This window comes from Xiphophorus hellerii, chromosome 5, assembly GCF_003331165.1.
Source record: "Xiphophorus hellerii strain 12219 chromosome 5, Xiphophorus_hellerii-4.1, whole genome shotgun sequence".
Classification (NCBI taxonomy): domain Eukaryota; kingdom Metazoa; phylum Chordata; class Actinopteri; order Cyprinodontiformes; family Poeciliidae; genus Xiphophorus; species Xiphophorus hellerii.
Window position 1 is genome coordinate 33,936,339 of NC_045676.1, and position 17,357 is coordinate 33,953,695.

The window sequence follows — 17,357 nt, forward strand, 5'->3', positions numbered from 1 at the left end:
TAACACTTTCACAAACGTTATTTTAACTCCAGCTAGCGGACACATATAAACATTTGTTAATGTTAAAATTAACACTGTGGATGTTAGGGCTGTGTAATTATATTGATTCTACGATATTTATCTTTTTTTTCCTCGGAAGGTATCGATTGTTCGTCCTTGAGTATCCATACGCTATACGTCTTTTTTTTTTTCTTTTTTTTTCTTTTACCGCTCCAGGGGTCTTTTGTGGGCTCTAGTGTCCCTTAAATGATAGTAGGCTGACAGGAAACGGGGAAGGAGAGGGGGGAAGACATGCGGCAAACGTCGTCGGGTCCGGGAGTCGAACCCGCGACTGCCGCGTCGAGGACCCAAGGCCTCCAAATACGGGTCGCGCTAACCACTACGCCACCACGGCACGCCCAGCTATACGTCATTTTAACATGTCTAATTTGTGACGGCATAGAGGCAAGACTCCGCCTCCCTGAGTTTCACTTTCAACTTATGCTTAAAGTGCACATGATAAACTACACACGAGTTTTTAAGTTGTGTTAATAGGCCAAGTAAAACTGGAGTTATGCTAAAATATGTAAACCATATTTTTCCGAATGTTAGAGAAATGTCAAAAATCGGCTTTTCTGGCAATGTGAAAGGGAATGAATTTCCAAATGTGAGAAATGAATCGCAACATTAGATTCCTTTGTTATGGGAAATCTCAGATCTTCAACCAATAATTATGGGCTGTATTTTGTTGCAAAGAAACAAAGTAAAGTTGTGCAAGTAACCGTGAAAGAGAAGCGGAATGGAGTAGCGGCGCATACGGAGTAGCGGCAAAAGCAGTGAGATCGCAAAATCAATGCAAAGTTTGGATATTGGAACGATCGGTGGCATCCACTTAGTAATTTGTTTTTAGCTTAATGGTTGCATTTTCATGCCAATAATGTTATAAAACTGTTACTTGCAACTTTTTTACATCAGTTTAAGAAGTGTACAGTATATATTGTCATCCTAAATTATAAAAACCATTCGTTATGAATATTTAAGAGAATATTTTTTCACAATAAAAAAATTAAAATTTTTTGAAATCTGATTTTATGTTTTTCTGTGACTCAAGGTCCAAAATACAACCACAGTATGTCCAAAAGAAAAAAATAAGTGCAATCATTTGCATGTTGAGAGTCTACAGAAGCTGATAATTTCCTCACTCAGCTCCCAGATCACTGTCGAAACTTTGAGTTTTATGTCAAATCCACATGAATTAAATGACACACTAATTTTCTCACCACATCTTTGTTTAATTTTGTCCAGCTGTAGACTCTAAGTCTCTGTCCAATCAGAGCCAGGTATTGTGTAATTGGTGATTTTAATCAGTTTTCAGTTAATACAATCCAAGTCTATAGAACAGTCACAAAATGCCACCAAAATCACTCTGTCCCTCTAAAATATTTCAGAAAAATCTCAAAAGCGTATCGAATCGTAACATTTGCCTTGTATTGTGATATATATTGTATCCTGAGCAGAATATTGTATATCATATTGTATCGTATCGTGAGGTTATTGTATCAATACAGCCCTAGTGGGTGTTAAATTAACACAGATTTTTTTCCTGTGCAGGTGGGCTCCTTCTTTATGATCAACCTGTGCCTGGTTGTCATTGCCACCCAGTTTTCTGAAACAAAACAGAGAGAACATGCCTTAATGAAATCAGAGCAGCGCGCCCGGCAGCTCCACCAATCAGCTTCCACACTGGCCAGCGACAGTCAGCCCGGGAGTTGCTACGAGGAGATCATCCGCTATCTGGCCCACCTGGGTCGGAAGGCATGGCGCCGGTTGTCACGCTGGATTGTTTGGACTCGCCTGCGTCTCTGCTGCTCTTGCGTCTGCCAGAAAGAGGCCGGGTCAGCTGGAGGGAGCGGAGTTGGGGAGATGAATGGACTCGCCAACCAGCACTCAGGCCATGCCCCCAATGACTTGTCACACCTTCATCAAGTTTATCATCTCCATCACCAGCAGCATCACCATCATCAGCTGCAGCAGCCTCAGCCACAGCTGGCCGTCAGCAACAGAGGGACTGGCTTTAATTATCCCTTCATATCGTCCCTTCTCAGTCACCTGGATGGAAAGGACCGGGACCAGAAGAGGGCGGTTGCTTTGGATACCATCAACAGACTGCCACAGCTGGTGCTCGAGCATGGTGAGTGGATTGAGTGTCTGTTTTTATGTTTGAGAGCTCTCGCATGATACTGAGGGACTTACAGAAGTGGAGGATTTCAAAAGAAAGAATGTTTATACCAATAATTTATTTACGTAACATAACTCATATTCATCTATTTTTGTTTGAGATAAATATGATAGCAAGTTTCAATATTCTTATTTTATAGGTTCTTATTAGTGGTTTTAGGTCAGTCTGGTGCTGTTTGAATTTAGGTTGCACGATATCTCTGGTGGTTAGGAAGTTTGTCTCAGGTAGAAGGTCCTGGGTTTGTCTCAAAGTTTCAGGATGTAACTTTAACAAACATGTTTTTACATATTTGTTCAAATTATCATTATGTCACGTATCAAACATCCTCATCGCATAACAAACAGTCATGACATGATGACAGTCTTAATAAATATGGAAAAACATTTTTGTAAAAGTTACAAACTGACCTTTTAACCTTTGTGTGAAATTTTCTATTTTTTCCTTGCACAATAGATTATCCCCTGGTAATCAAGTAGCCATGGGCCAGTATGAGATTATTATTTTATGATAATGTAAACAAAAGTGTCACAGTTTTGGATTATTTGCACAAAAATTTTAATCAAAAATGTATATTTTGATCTAATTGCTTTCATTTAAAAGATAAAGACAAAATTATCCCTATTGCTGCAATTAAAATGAAAACATATTGACTGTTACAATAGTCAATATTGACTATTGAGTAGCATTTCATAATATTGAAATGCTGTTTTCAATAGCAGTTTAGATCAAATCATTGTCATATCTGCAACCATCCATCTCAAGGTAACTGAAGCTGAACATATCACTGAATATCTTCCAGAACTGGGAACTTACTGTTTAATCAACATTTCACTGAAATCCAACAGAACAAAGGAAAAACAACCTACATTCTTATGAAATAAAAAGGTTCTGGTTTTGACACAAATGAAGTTGAAGCATTGTGACAGTTTTGACCTCTACTTTCCCCCCTCTGCCTCACCACAGTGAAGTCCCTCACGACCTTACAACAGGATTTTTTCATGGCGATGATCCGCTGATTCCTGTGAAATCCAGTCATGCTGTAGGTTATTAAAGCAGATCTTCAGCCTCCTTATTGTGGAACATTTTGAAATGCACTGAGAGGGCAAGCAGACTGCTTAACTCTCAGTAAGATATTCTAGCTCAGTGGTGCCCAAAGTGAGTCCTGGAGGGCCGGCATCCTGCATGTTTTAGTTCTCTCCCTGGTTTAACGCACCTGGATCAAATGGTGGCTCATTAGAAGGACTAAGAAGAACATTTCCATGCTGAGGAGGTTGTTACTACCACCAGAGAGAGAACTAGGACATGCAGGATGCCGGCTCTCCAGGACCCACTTTGGGCATCACTGTTCTAGATGTTAGTCGCAAAGAAGCACAGACATATTCCTTTTGTACATAACTCTGAAGGGTATGCGAGTATGAGTCCTTAGTCTGTAATAAATGGAATGTTGGGATCTGGGCTTGTTTGAATTTGGCTTTGGATTTTGTCATTTTTGGTGTTCCTTAGTTCTATTAAGGCGCTTTTCCAGTAGCCTGTCTCTAAGCGGTTCGGTCGAGGTCCACATCGGTACTGTTCAGGTAGTGAGCTTTTCCATTTATATGGTCTGTTCCTTCTTGTTGTGGGCGGCCGTGGGCGCAGGAGCTGTGTTCAATTCTCTGCTGATGACCTGCAGCGACACTCAGCAAAGGAGGACCTCGAGGTTGTAGTTCTGGACTGAAATAAACCAAGATATTTAATTTTGTCTTAAAGACATGTAGTACTGGCCCAAACATAAAGATAAAGACTCAGATCAGTTTATTGTTTTGCAGTACAGGCTAATATAATTTCTTTCTGACACTATTTTTATATATGTTATACATACCTTTTGGATTTATGTAATGCAGTCATTACATAAACAAATAGCCACGCCTGAAAGTTTTTTTAATCCAAAGGAAAAATAAAATTCACATCACAAGCTACAATTAGTTCTGGTTTCACATTGTCAGCAGGAAAGTACAGTCCGTCAGAAAGCTGACGAGTTCTGTTTCTCTCCTGTATTACTGCCCTTCTTAAGAGCCACAAGCTGCTAGCAGAGCTGCTAAATCAAGATAATTCAGCTGCAAAACTTATCGCATGTGTTCCTGGCACTGATTGCGATTAAACTCATAACTGTTCCTCTGGTCTTAACAGCTCTCTGATAGCAAACTGCATGTCTGCGGTCCAGACAGGTGTTTTCAGTGATGTAAATAACAAGTCAATCAATTAATGTGGTCAGCTGTCAATCAAATGATTTTGGTGCCATACCCTGATCGGTCCTACTAGTACTACCCAGGGGCGATTCTAGGATCTGACCTTTAGGGGTGCTTAGCCCCCAGCAGGGCTAAGACCCATGAGAAGATATTCGTTGGTGCAGTTTTCTAAATCTAACTGCTTATTTACATACATTCACAAACAAAATGAAGAGACATGTTGTCAGTAATTCTTATAATAAAAACATATACATATAAAGAGTAAAATCAGAGAAACTTTAAATTTTTTCCAGAGTTGTATAAACTCAGTTTGAAACAGAATCTGTAGATCACATCATACCTGCCAACATCTGCTAACATTAATGAGACACAAGCAGCTGTGGAGTGACACAGTCCTAGTGGGGTCTGTTCCCCTGGAAATTAAAATAAAATCTACTCAAAACTATGCATTTCCAGTCATTTGAAGAACATTTTGCTAAATTCATAGGATTAATAAACCTAAAACCAGTTTATTATCAAGGTAGAAGGTCAGATTAATGACCAGTTCTCACTAGTCATTAACCTGATGTTATGTTTTGTGTTTTTCTGTGTATTTATTTCGAGTTTCTGTCTCTGAATCTCCCTGTTGTCCTGTCTTACTCTTTGATTTCTCCCTGGTGTGTCTCGTTTCCTTGATTACTCCCTGTGTATTTAACCCTACCTGTGTTCCTTGTTCCTCGTAGTGTCCTTGTCTACCTACAGTCAGTTGTCGTCTGATGTGTTCTCAGTCCGTCGTCTGTCCATTCGTTTAGCCTGTCGCTACCTGTGTTGAGCCCAGGTCTTCCGCTCAGCAATGCTGCCTGACTTTTGGACATTTTGTACTGTTTATTCTTCATTAAATATCATTATCATCACTGCAACCTGGTTCCACCGCGTCTGCCTCACCATCCACCACCACAGCTTATGACACCTGAACTTTATTTGAAAATCATACTTATCCCAATGCCAACAAAACTCTTGGTATTGATGATACATTTTTAGACAAATTGATGGGAGAGAGAGGATGCAATTGACAGAAGGAAAATACATCAGCACACCACATAGACAGCCCCGCTCATAAAAGATAATCAGTAAGATGTTAATCAAATAAATATTTCGCCTTTGCTTTATTCCGTGGTGTAAAGTTCCAACTAAAACACTGAATTTAACTGCGAAGGACTGATAACTGAACGTTTCCTGCTCCCTTCACTCACACCTGCAACCTGTTTGCTCCCACCTCCTTTCTGCGTTTTTGTCCATCCTCCAAACACACACAACCCGACAGTAGGAACCGGCCATAGAAAGGACCATGCAGGACTTGCTTCTCCACTACCTATGTGCCAAATTTCAGATTTTTATGAGCTACAGTTTGTCCTGTCTCACGTTAGGGGGTGCCGTAGAGCAGTCTGGCCTCGCCCACTTGCAATTCCACTAGAATCCAAAATGCTTAGTGACAATTTTGGGGGAAGTTTGGTGAGTTTTTGAATATGATAAAGCCTCCAAAAACCATGTACCTTTTCAAATAAAAGGAAAAATAAGAAATCCTGCGATTAAATTAGGCCTTCGCAGCACTTTGCTGCTGGGGCTTAATAATAAATCTAACAAAAACAGAGTTGATGGGAATTGACGTAAGGATCCAGGGGATTGTGAGTGAGACTGAGGAGCTTAAATACTAGGGAGTTGTAAAGACCTGGGCTGATGAGTTACTTGATTACAGGTGTGAGTAGTTAGTAGTGTTGGCCAAATGAAGCTTCATGAAGCAATGAAGCTTTCCAGCCCTTTGCTTTGCCCGAAGGTTCATTACTTGATGTCAATAGGGACATCTGCTGCTGAAACTGTGACACCTTTGTCACTCAGTTAGGCCATACTTAAAAAAAATTGTAAATGCAATATTGTCACAAAGTTTTTGTCAAGCTCATGTTTAGTAACAGGAGAGTCAATTAAATCTTATTTAATTGTAACCTTTTTTATTTATTAAAATGACTTGTAGCCAAATTAATACTGTTGACTGTCAGTAATGTTTTAGTTTATCATAGACTGATCTGAGAATAAAGACATTTGCTGTTTTAGTGTCTTGGGAGTCCAGTGCTTGTTTGGGATTCCAGAAAAAAAAATCTCTTTTTAGCAGATATCCAGTTGGCTCCAATCCCTTACACACAGAATTTTAAGTCTGTTTCTGCTGTTCAAGACTAATATACTGTATCTTTGCTGATAAAACTACAAATAATAGTGGGAATTTCCAGAAGGTGAGGATTTTGGAGGTGTCCATGCTTAAATAAAAATAAAATTAATGAAATTATTTTTATTTAAGCATCTTATTGTGAGCGATCATCTCAAAGTATTCCCAGATGTCAGAGATTTTCCTCTTGTTGGCTCCATTTCAGACAACCAATCAAGTTTATTTGTGTAGCACATTTCAGCAACAACAAAAACACAAAAATATAGTCATAATAACACATTACATTTTGATGAGTGAAATCAAAATCACCAATACTCTGTTGGTTGGTGTTCTTTTGATTTTAGCCACTGCTGATGACAAATACTCTCCTCTGATGCTCTGACGAGCGACCACATTACCTACAACAACCCATGAAACAGCTCCGCTCATCGTGCTTTTATTTTGAAAACCGACACGCAAAATGAAGCAGTTATGTGTCCCATGTAATATGAGGCATCATTTGGTGTCAGTCACGTGGTTTTCAACAAGACAACACAAGCGTTAAAGTGGGGTTTCATCTGACATGGCCCCTTTTTACTCTGTACACGCCTCAAAGCCTGGATTCAGACGTCCCATCTCTAGCCTCCATGCAGGAGCCATGAGGAGGAGGGGAAGAGAAAGTGGCACTGGGGAACAGGAAGTAATATAAACCTAATCAATAACTTTGACTAAAGCAACATGATAACCTGGAACAGAAAATAACTAGAAGCAAGAAAAATTATAACTAGAATCACTAAGGAAGTACAAAAGTAGAAAACAAGGCCACTAAATAGAAAAACCTAAGGAACACCAAAAATGACAAAAATCCAAAACCAAACTCAAAAACCCCACATCCCAACAACTTTACATGTTTTACAGGGCAAAGTAATGCTAGCTGTTGTAACAGACAGTACAAGACAGGTTAGATAACAAAGAAAATGTACATCGATTTTTTATCTAATTCAGCAATAAATAATAAGTATTTCTGGGGTACTTTCCATATTTATGAAACAGCAGAAATTACTCAGTAGATCATGTAATGCACTACTGGTGCATCTCAAGATAGGGCTCTTCCCCTCAGCAAGAGTTCTAGAAGTCCTACTTCTGGAAGAGAAGTCAACATTATCTGTAGACACAGACCACTGAATGAGTATATTGGTTTCTCTATATCTGCCTTCAGTGAAACATGAATTTGTTAAAACTGCAAAGACAAGTGAAGCCCTTGTACTAGATAAGTGTTTGTTGTTATGTTATCAGAGCATTCCTCCCGAGCGGTTTCTTAATGAATTCTGCTAAAATCTCAGCCCACCCAGGAACGCACATGCTTATATATACACACACAAACATTGATGCGCACACACACACAAATACATGCCTGCAAACATCCCTTTTCTAATAAAACATCTCTCCCTCTGTGCAAACTGCCCAAACTCCACTTTGGATTTTCATGTTATTGTCTCTATAAAATGAAAAGACAGTTTTTGGGAGAATATGTTGAATGACTAAATGTCCCCACGAGAGACATTTAAATATGGCTTTTCTCCATGCTCTTACCACCTTTAATTAGGAGTTACATTTTCTTTGAATCTATCATTATGACTTGATCAGTTGTTCCTGAATTCTTTTGAATGTTCCTTCGTGTTTTTTAGGGGGGGAAGGGGCTGCTTTTTTCTTGTTTTTTGTTTTTGTCCAGGCCTTCTACCAACATCTATGGAGTGAAATTAGTCTCAAAATATACCTGTGTGTGTGTAAAAACATCCTCTAATTAAGTCTTGAGCCGGAAAAGGGTAGAGTGCCTTCTCCGGGTCAGGGGGGGTGTCCTGCCCCAAGTGGAGGAGTTCAAGTATCTTGGGATCTTGTTCACGAATGGGGGAAGAAGGGAGCGGGAGATTGACAGGCGGATTGGCGCAGCGTCTGGCGTCAAGCGGGCGCTGTACCGGTCCGTCGTGGTGAAGAGAGAGCTGAGCCAAAAAGCGAAGCTCTCGATTTAACGGTCGATCTACGTTCCCACCCTCATCTATGGTCATGAGCTTTGGGTCATGACCGAAAGAACGAGATCGTGGATACAAGCGGCCGAAATGGGTTTTCTCCGTAGGGTGGCTGGGCTCTCCCTTAGAGATAGGGTGAGAAGCTCAGTCATCCGGGAGGGACTCAGAGTAGAGCTGCTGCTCCTTCACATCGAGAGGAGCCAGTTGAGGTGGCTCGGGCATCTGGTCAGGATGCCTCCTGGACGCCTCCCTGGTGAGGTGTTCCGGGCACGTCCCACCGGGAGGAGGCCCCGGGGAAGACCCAGGACACGCTGGAGGGACTATGTCTCTCGGCTGGCCTGGGAACGCCTCGGGATTCCCCCGGAGGAGCTGGAAGAAGTGGCCGGGGAGAGGGAAGTCTGGGCCTCCCTTCTGAAGCTGCTACCCTCGCGACCCGACCCCGGATAAGCGGAAGAAGATGGATGGATGGATGGATGGATGGATGGATGGATAATAATAATAATAATAATAATAATAATAATAATAATGAAGATTTACCTTCTGTGGTTTTTCTTTTCATCAACTATGACCAACTAGTTTCAGTCCCTGCTGATGAAAAACATTTACATAGCATGATGTTGCCACTATTGTACCCCAAGATTTAATCCCGGGATTCCACTTATTCAGCATCTACATGCTCCCACTAGCTCAGGTTATAACAGAAAATAAGATTAGCTACCATAACTATGCAAATGATACACAGCTCTACATTATGATGGCGACTCAGAGCCCATCCAATCACTGAACAGATGCTTAGAACAGATAAATGTGTGGATGTGCCAAAACTTTCTCCAGCTGAACAAAAACAAAACTGAAGTTATTATTTTTGGACCTAAAGAGGAACGATCTAGAGTTATAGATCTAGAGTCAATGCACAGCTTCAGTTATGACAGCTAAAAACTAGAGATCAGGCCCAAACCTAGGAGTAGTGATGGACTCTGACCTGAACATCCAGAGCCACATAAACACAGTTACAAAGTCGGCCTTCTATCACCTGAAGAACATTTCCAGGATTAAAGGACTAATGTCTCCGCCAGATCTAGAGAAACTCATTCATGTGTTTATCTTCAGTCGTATTGATTATTGCAACAGCGTCTTCACAGGTCTGTCCAACAAATCAATTAAACAGCTGCAGCTGATCCAGAACGCTGCTGCTCGTGTTCTCACTAAAACCAGAAAGATAGAGCACATAACACCAGTTTTAAAGTCCCTCCACTGGCTCCATGTAGCTCAAAGAATAGACTTTAAAATACTGTTGTTAGTTTATAAATCACTGAATGGCTTAGCACCACAATACATCAAAGATCTGCTGTTATTGTATCAACCTTCCAGACCTCTCAGGTCTTCCGGTTATGTTCTGCTCTGCATCCCCAGAGCCAGAACCAAACGAGGAGAAGCAGCTTTCAGCATCTATGCACCACAAATTTGGAACAAAATTCCAGAAAACTGTAAAACAGCTGAAACACTGACTTCTTTTAAATCTCGACTAAAAACCCACCTGTTTAGAATTGTATTTGAAATGTAATCAATTACAATTTTATTGATGGAACTTGACTTAATGTCGTGTTTTGATTGTTGATTCTATGTTGCATTGTGTTTCTGTGTTTGACATATCAAACACAGAAACACAATGCTTTACATCACATTGTAAAGCACTTTGAAATGCCTTGCTGCTGAAATGTGCTATTCAAATAAAATTTGATTGATTGATTTGATACAGACTGTGCATTTGTTTGTGAGTAAACTTAGTAAATCAGCAGAGGATCAAACACCTATTCCCCCATCCACAGAAGGAAACAGGGCCTGACTCATGACTTTTCAGCGTTACTGTACAAGTCTTATATCCTGTCCTCCCTGGTGTGTGCACAGGTGTGTCTGCTGGTTATCCCTCTCTACCTCTGCCTGGCGAAGCCTCTGGAGATTCCTCGGTGTGTCCTTACTGCGTCTACTACAACCAACTCAGAGAACATCCGGATGAGCAGCTGGAAGACCCTCTTCATGGAAACTTGTGTCACATCGACAACCTGTGTCACAATGACAGCCCATGCCAGTGTAACAGCCCGCAGCGATCTGAGTCAAAAACAAGCATCTGGAAATGCTGTTGGCTGAGACTCAGAAACAAGTTAGAACTTATTGTCTGCAGCAGATACTTCAGCAGAGGAATCATGATTGCCATCCTCATTAACACGCTGTCGATGGGCATAGAGTACCACGAGCAGGTGAGCCATTAGATTGCTAGCATGTTTGTGTTAATGTGCACGACTCGGTGCGTGGCTCCCTCAGACCGAATGTGACTCCTGTCTGACTGACGCGCTAATCGCCCTGTGTGGGAAAGTCAACAAATTTACCCTCCAATCAAAACTTACAGCACCAAGCATATGGGATCTGAACACCAGTGTGCATCCTCGGCTGCACACTGGGGATGGGGAAACTCATAAGACCTCCAGTGTTAATTAAAGTGTGACCCTGGGAAAAGAGTGAGAGACTGAGTAGAGCGGAAATAGAGCTGAGTTGCAGGAGAAGGCAGGAGTGAAGGGGAGAGGACAGATCTGACATCCTGATTGGCTGAATGGCAGACTGTGGAAACGAGGGAAGATTTCATTTGCCATTTAGCCTGCTCCTCGACACATCTGGATGGCCATAGCATACTGAATGTTGAATATTTAACAATAAGAGCTGCCTCATTTTACCCTATTTCTATGCCTGGATAGTCAGAATAGAATAGAATAGAATAGAAGTACTTTATTCATCCCAGCAGGGAAATTACTTCGCAGTTACAGCATAGAGACAAGACACAATAACAACTACCACTGAGTAGTAGTTGTAGATAAAATAAAAAATAAAATATAAAATGCTATAAATTGTAAAAATATAAAATGCTGTTAATATAAAAAGCAACTTAGAGCAGTCCTTGCAAAGATTCAAAAAATGCAGATATGTATATTTAAATATACATATCTGTATATATGTATATACAGATATATGTATATACAACTGCACTGTGGCACACTGCAAGTGTGCCACAGTGCAGTTGTGCAAAATTGGACTGATTAGTGCAGAACAATGATTTAGCTTTTATTGTACAGTGAGATGGCCTGTGGCAGGAAGGATTTCCTGTATCTGTCCCTATGACAGCGGAGCTGGAGCAGCCTATGTGAGAAGGTGCTCCGCTGTCTGTCTACTATGTGGTGGAGAGGGTACTGTTTATTGTCCATAATAGACAGAACCTGCTTCGGTGTCTTCCTCTCCACCACAGTTTCCAGGGACTCCAGCCTTAGTCCCAGTACAGAGCCAGCTTTCCTGATGATTTTGTCCAGTCCATTAGAGTCGCTGGCTCTGATGCTGCTTCCCCAACACACAGCAGCAAAGAAGATGGCACCGGCAACAGCACTGTGATAAAAGGTCTCCAACATCTTGCTGCACACATTGAAAGATCTCAGCTTCCTTAAAAAATAGAGTCTGCTCATCCCCTTCTTGCACACAGCATCAGTGTTAGATGCCCAGTCCAGTCTGTTGCCGATTACAACTCCCAGGTATTTGTAATCCTCCACCTCCTCCACCACTTCCCCTTTGATCTTCAGTGGCCGTGAAGGTATCTTCTTCCTTCTGAAGTCAATCACCATCTCTCTGGTCTTACTAATGTTGAGCCTCAGGTGATTCTGCTCAGACCACTCCAAAAAGCTGTCCACCAGTGTCCTGTACTCCCCCTCCCCTCCATCCCCTATACACCCGACAACCGCTGAGTCATCAGAAAACTTCTGTAGGTGACATGACTCAGAGTTGTACTGGAAATCAGTGGTGTACAGGGTGAAGAGAAAGGGAGAAAGCACAGTTCCCTGTGGAACTCCTACGTCACTGACCACCACACCAGACAGGACACTGCCCAGATGGACAAACTGTGGCCTGCCTGTCAAGTAGTCAGTAACCCAGGAGATCACTGAGTCGTTGACACCCATCCTCCGCAGCTTCTCACCCAGTAGCAGAGGCTGGATGGTGTTGAAGGCACTGGAGAAATCAAAGAATGTGATTCTCACAGTGTCTCCTCCACCATCCAGGTGCGAAAGTGCTCGTTGCAGCAGGAAGATGACGGCATCGTCCACTCCTAAGTGGGGCTGGTAGGCAAATTGCAGGGGGTCTAGAAATGTCCTCACCCTAGGCCTCAGCTGGGCCAGGACCAGTCTCTCCATGACCTTCATCACATGAGATGTGAGAGCAACTGGTCTGTAGTCCTCTGGGTCGGATGGCCTTGGCTTCTTGGGAACAGGAACCACATGTGATGTCTTCCACCGCAGCGGGACTCTCTCCAGCCTCAAGCTCAGGTTGTACATGTGTGCCAGTACAGGGGACAGCTGGCCGGAGCAGGTCTTCAGGATCTGTGGTGTAATGCCATCAGGTCCTGCAGCCTTCCCCTGGTGTAATCGCTCCAACTGTCTCTTAACCTGGCCTGTAGTCACCGTTAGCTGGGGGTAGGTGTTTTTTGTCTGCAGTGGAGATGGGGGAGGAGGGGGGGATGGGGGCTGAAGGAGAGGTGGTGTGCAGGAGAATGCCGGTAGGTGGGTTGAACAACTTGGGGCAGTGTGGATGTGTGGGGGGATGGTGGTGGTAGGGGAGTAGCAGGAGGTGAGCTAAACCTGTTGAAAAACTGGTTAAACTGGTTTGCTCTATCCAGGCTCCCAGATGTCTGTGTGTCCTTCCCCTTCAACCCAGCGATTTGCTTCAAACCTTTCCACACATCTTTCACACTGTTCTGCTCGAGTTTGGACTCAAGCTTCCTCCTGTAGTTGTCCTTGCATGTCCTCAGTGTCTCTCTGAGTTCACGCTGGCTTCTCCTCTGCTCCTCCTTATCTCCAGACCTGAAAGCCATCTTCTTTTTGTTTAGAAGTGCCTTCAGGTCACTGGTAATCCAGGGTTTGTTGTTGGAGAAGCAGCGCATGGTCCGGGCTGGCATGACAGTGTCCTCACAGAATCTGATGTAGTCCGTGATGCAGTCAGACATGTTGTCGATGTCCTCCCCATGAGGCCCACAGAGCACATCCCAGTCTGTCGACCCAAAGCAGTCCTGCAGTGCCTCAGCTGCCTCCTGTGTCCACCTCCTCACTGTCCTGATGCGCACAGGCTGCCTACTCACTCGAGGGACATACTTGGGAGTCATCCTTACCAAGATGTGGTCCGACCTGCCAAGGGGGGGCAGGGCTGTGGCGCTGTATGCATCTTTGGCATTAGCATACAGGAGATCCAGCATTTTGTTTTTCCTGGTGGGACAGTCAACATACTGCTGGAAGTTGTGTAGAGTTTTGTCCAATGAGGCATGGTTAAAGTCACCTGTGATGACCATGAAGGCGTCCGGGTGTTGAGTCTGGAGTTTGGCTGCGGTAGAGCTGATGACGTCACAGGCCACCGCTGCATCAGCTAATGGGGGAATGTAAACAGCGATCAAAATGGCGGACGTAAACTCCCTCGGTAAATAATACGGCCGCATTCCCACAGCCAGAAGTTCAATGTCCGGGCTACAAATCTGTTCCTTCACGTTAACATGACCGAGATTACACCACCTCTCACTCACATAAAGTGCAATCCCGCCGCCCTTCTTCTTCCGACTCTTGGAAAAGTCCCTGTCCCCCCGCACCAAGGAAAATCCAGGGACCTCCACGCTGTAGTCCGGAATAAGCGAGTGTAGCCAGGTTTCCGTGAAGCAGAAGATACTGCACTCCCTGTACTCCTTCTGGGTCCTAACCAGCGCCGTGAGTTCGTCCGTCTTATTCCCCAAAGACCTCACGTTCCCCACAATAATCGCTGGTACCGCTGGTTTGTGCCGTCTCCTCTTCTCCCTCTGTTTAACTCCAGACCTGCAGCCCCGGCATCTCCTCCATAACTCCTCTGGGACCACAGGCCTGTCTCCGGGCAGCAGCAGAGGCTTACACAGCGCAATCAGCTGTTCACGCGAGTAAACAATGCCGCTACTCCGTTCGGCGAGGTTTTCCGTAACAAAGAGTAGAAAAAGTAGCAGAAGAACGCGGAGAACAGCGACAGAACCACATCCAGCCATTGCGGAAAGGTTAACTGATGATCTATGGGTTCTTTAAGCACGGATCCTTAATCAGTTACAGCAAATACACACAGATTAACACACACGACGGGAGCTGCGTCTGCAAGCAGCCAGCTGTGCCGGCGCCAAAAAAAAAAAAAAAGGCTTCACAGCTATGTGATGGAATAACTTAACTAAATGTATGAATAAAACCTGTTTTTCAGTTACTATTTAAAAACTTTACACTTCAAAATGTAAAAATGTCCATGTGAGTATTGCAGTTCAGGAAAACACCTCAGAGAAGTTTTAATCTTCTGTGAGCAGCTTTGTGTCAGGCCAGCATCACTGGGCACACTCAGAATCCAGCTGCATGTTTACACAGCATTGCTGCTTTGCATAATCTGTGAGAAAAATCCATGGCTGTTTTCATAGAAATAAGGACGTGTTACTCAAGCCTGTGACATAAAGCATCCTGCTCATGTGTCTGGTTTGAAATTGACACTTTTTCTCCTTCTTCAAGTTAATCATCATGATTAATTTTGAAAAGAAGACCAATGTGTGTCAATCACCGTCAGTGTTTTAATCATTTTTCAGTAATTATAAAGTTGACATCTTATTTTTTTACTTAGCAGCCTATTGGCAATTAGCATGATTACCATGATTAGTGCAACTGGCAATACAAAGCATTCAGTTTCTGTGTTTCTTGGTAAACATGTACATTAACTGCAACATTTCTAAAAGGGTGCTGGCATTGCCATAGTTACCATGTTTCATAACAGTGAAAGGTTACAAGTTCAAAAGGATAAAGTACAGCAACTCTGCAGTTTCCAGCCTTCCTGTCAATTTTTTCATTTTTAAACAATTTTAGAAACAATGTCTTGGCCAAGATTGTTTGCTCCGTCAAGGAATTTGTGTTTGGTTTTCAAGCACTGACATCATAGAATCATTAAGTATAAAAACAAATTATTGTTTTTTTAACACTTCAGTGATACCTGTTCTGTGGCCAACAGGTATTTTCCTGGTAGATATTAATTATTCCTGGTAGATATTAATTGGCCAGAAAAGCAACCAATTTGCTGGTCTGTGTTCTGGCCTCATTAAAGCTCAAATCAACAGATTCCAGTCACCAAACTATTTTTCTGTAGATCTCCAATATAAATCCCTTATAAATTATATACTGTACTTATCACAACTAATTAGAAAATTTGCGTTTGGTATTTTTAAAACAAACAAACAAACAAACGAAAACCCAATGCTTCTTGTCTATATTGCTTGTCGTCCTGTGTATTTTCTCATGAATGGTGCCACATTTGTAATGAAAATGCATTTATGACCTGACCAACAGAAGTGAATATGTGGGTTGCACCCAGAGGTCGCCTTTACGGAATATTTTTCGTATTTGACAGTTTTTGTTTGTTTGTTTGTTTGTTTTTTTAACAACGGGAGAATTTAAAACCCGCCCATCATTTGACAGGTTATAATTAACACCTCTGACTGATGCACACGGACAGACATTATAGACTTTAAGTTTACTCAAAGATTTCACCGCAGAGGCAACTAAAATCAATCAATAAAAAAATCCTTTCTGAATATCTTCTCATGGACTCTGAATTAAATCGTCTTTCTGACCGGAGCTGACCGCGTGTTGAAGAGTTATGGACCGGAAGCTTTGGAGCGTCTGGTTAGGAAGCGCGTTCCAAACCTTTGGCTGAAACGGCGCTTAATTCAAGTCTCCATTACAGACTAGAGAAAACTAAAGACAATGCAGTGTTGTGTTAAACCATTTATAGTCTAAGCAGAGGAGCCGGCAGTTTATCTTGAGGAAATAAATAAAAGTGCAGAAGTTAATTAGACCGTAACATGCGCAGTCTGCCGCTGCGAAGAATTAAACTGAACTCATCCTGCGGTTTTAACTAATGGAGCCGCACCCATAAGGAGAGCGGCGTTCTGGAGGAGCGCGGCAGACGTAACATCTGTCTGTTTCGGTGAAGCGAAACCACGCAAAAAGATCCTCGTAAAAGCGCACGCCCGGACCGCACAGGGTAAAAGGCTCGCAGAGTTCAATTGATCGGTTTGGATCAGACAGATCCTACTGACTGATGAACTGCAGATTTCTCTGCAGATGCGGATCAGGAGGAATTTATGAAACTGTGCGTTCAGACCCCAGCTGGTGAAGTGCTGGTAATTTAAGTGAAGTCGTTTAATTTAATTTATTCTAATGTAAGATTATTTATTTTTCCTTTTGAATTAATGTGGTTACATCATGGGCGTAGGTTTGGGTATGGACGGTCGTGACATGTCACGACCAATATTCAAGGGATATAAAATAGTCCCGACCAACTTTTGCCATATTAATTAAAAAACAACAAACATATGTATTCTTTAACAAAAACAAAATAAATAAACGAAAATCTACATTGATTAGTTTAGTAAGTTGTAAGGTCCCACCAAAACTTAGACCAAACCTACGCCCTTGGGTTACATACAAGATCAGTTACTACAGTTGATCCATAGCTAAGGAATTGTGCTGTGCCTTTAAGAGGAGCCGTTTCTTTCTTCTTCGTTGGTTATTTTTAGGTGTGCCCGAGACGGGTTCTGTTCTGTTAAAATGGAGGTTGAATAAAAGTCTGGACAGCTACGCTATTCC

General features: G+C 42.4%; 1 protein-coding gene across 1 annotated transcript in view; it reads left to right on the forward strand.

The window, feature by feature from the left end:
- The window catches only part of LOC116720559 (voltage-dependent T-type calcium channel subunit alpha-1H-like), a 176,051-nt gene that overhangs the window by 62,187 nt on the left and 96,507 nt on the right, over positions 1 to 17,357 (forward strand). Inside the window, 2 exon segments of the mRNA XM_032563892.1 lie at positions 1,591 to 2,170; positions 10,555 to 10,904. Coding sequence (XP_032419783.1) covers positions 1,591 to 2,170; positions 10,555 to 10,904 — 930 coding nt within the window.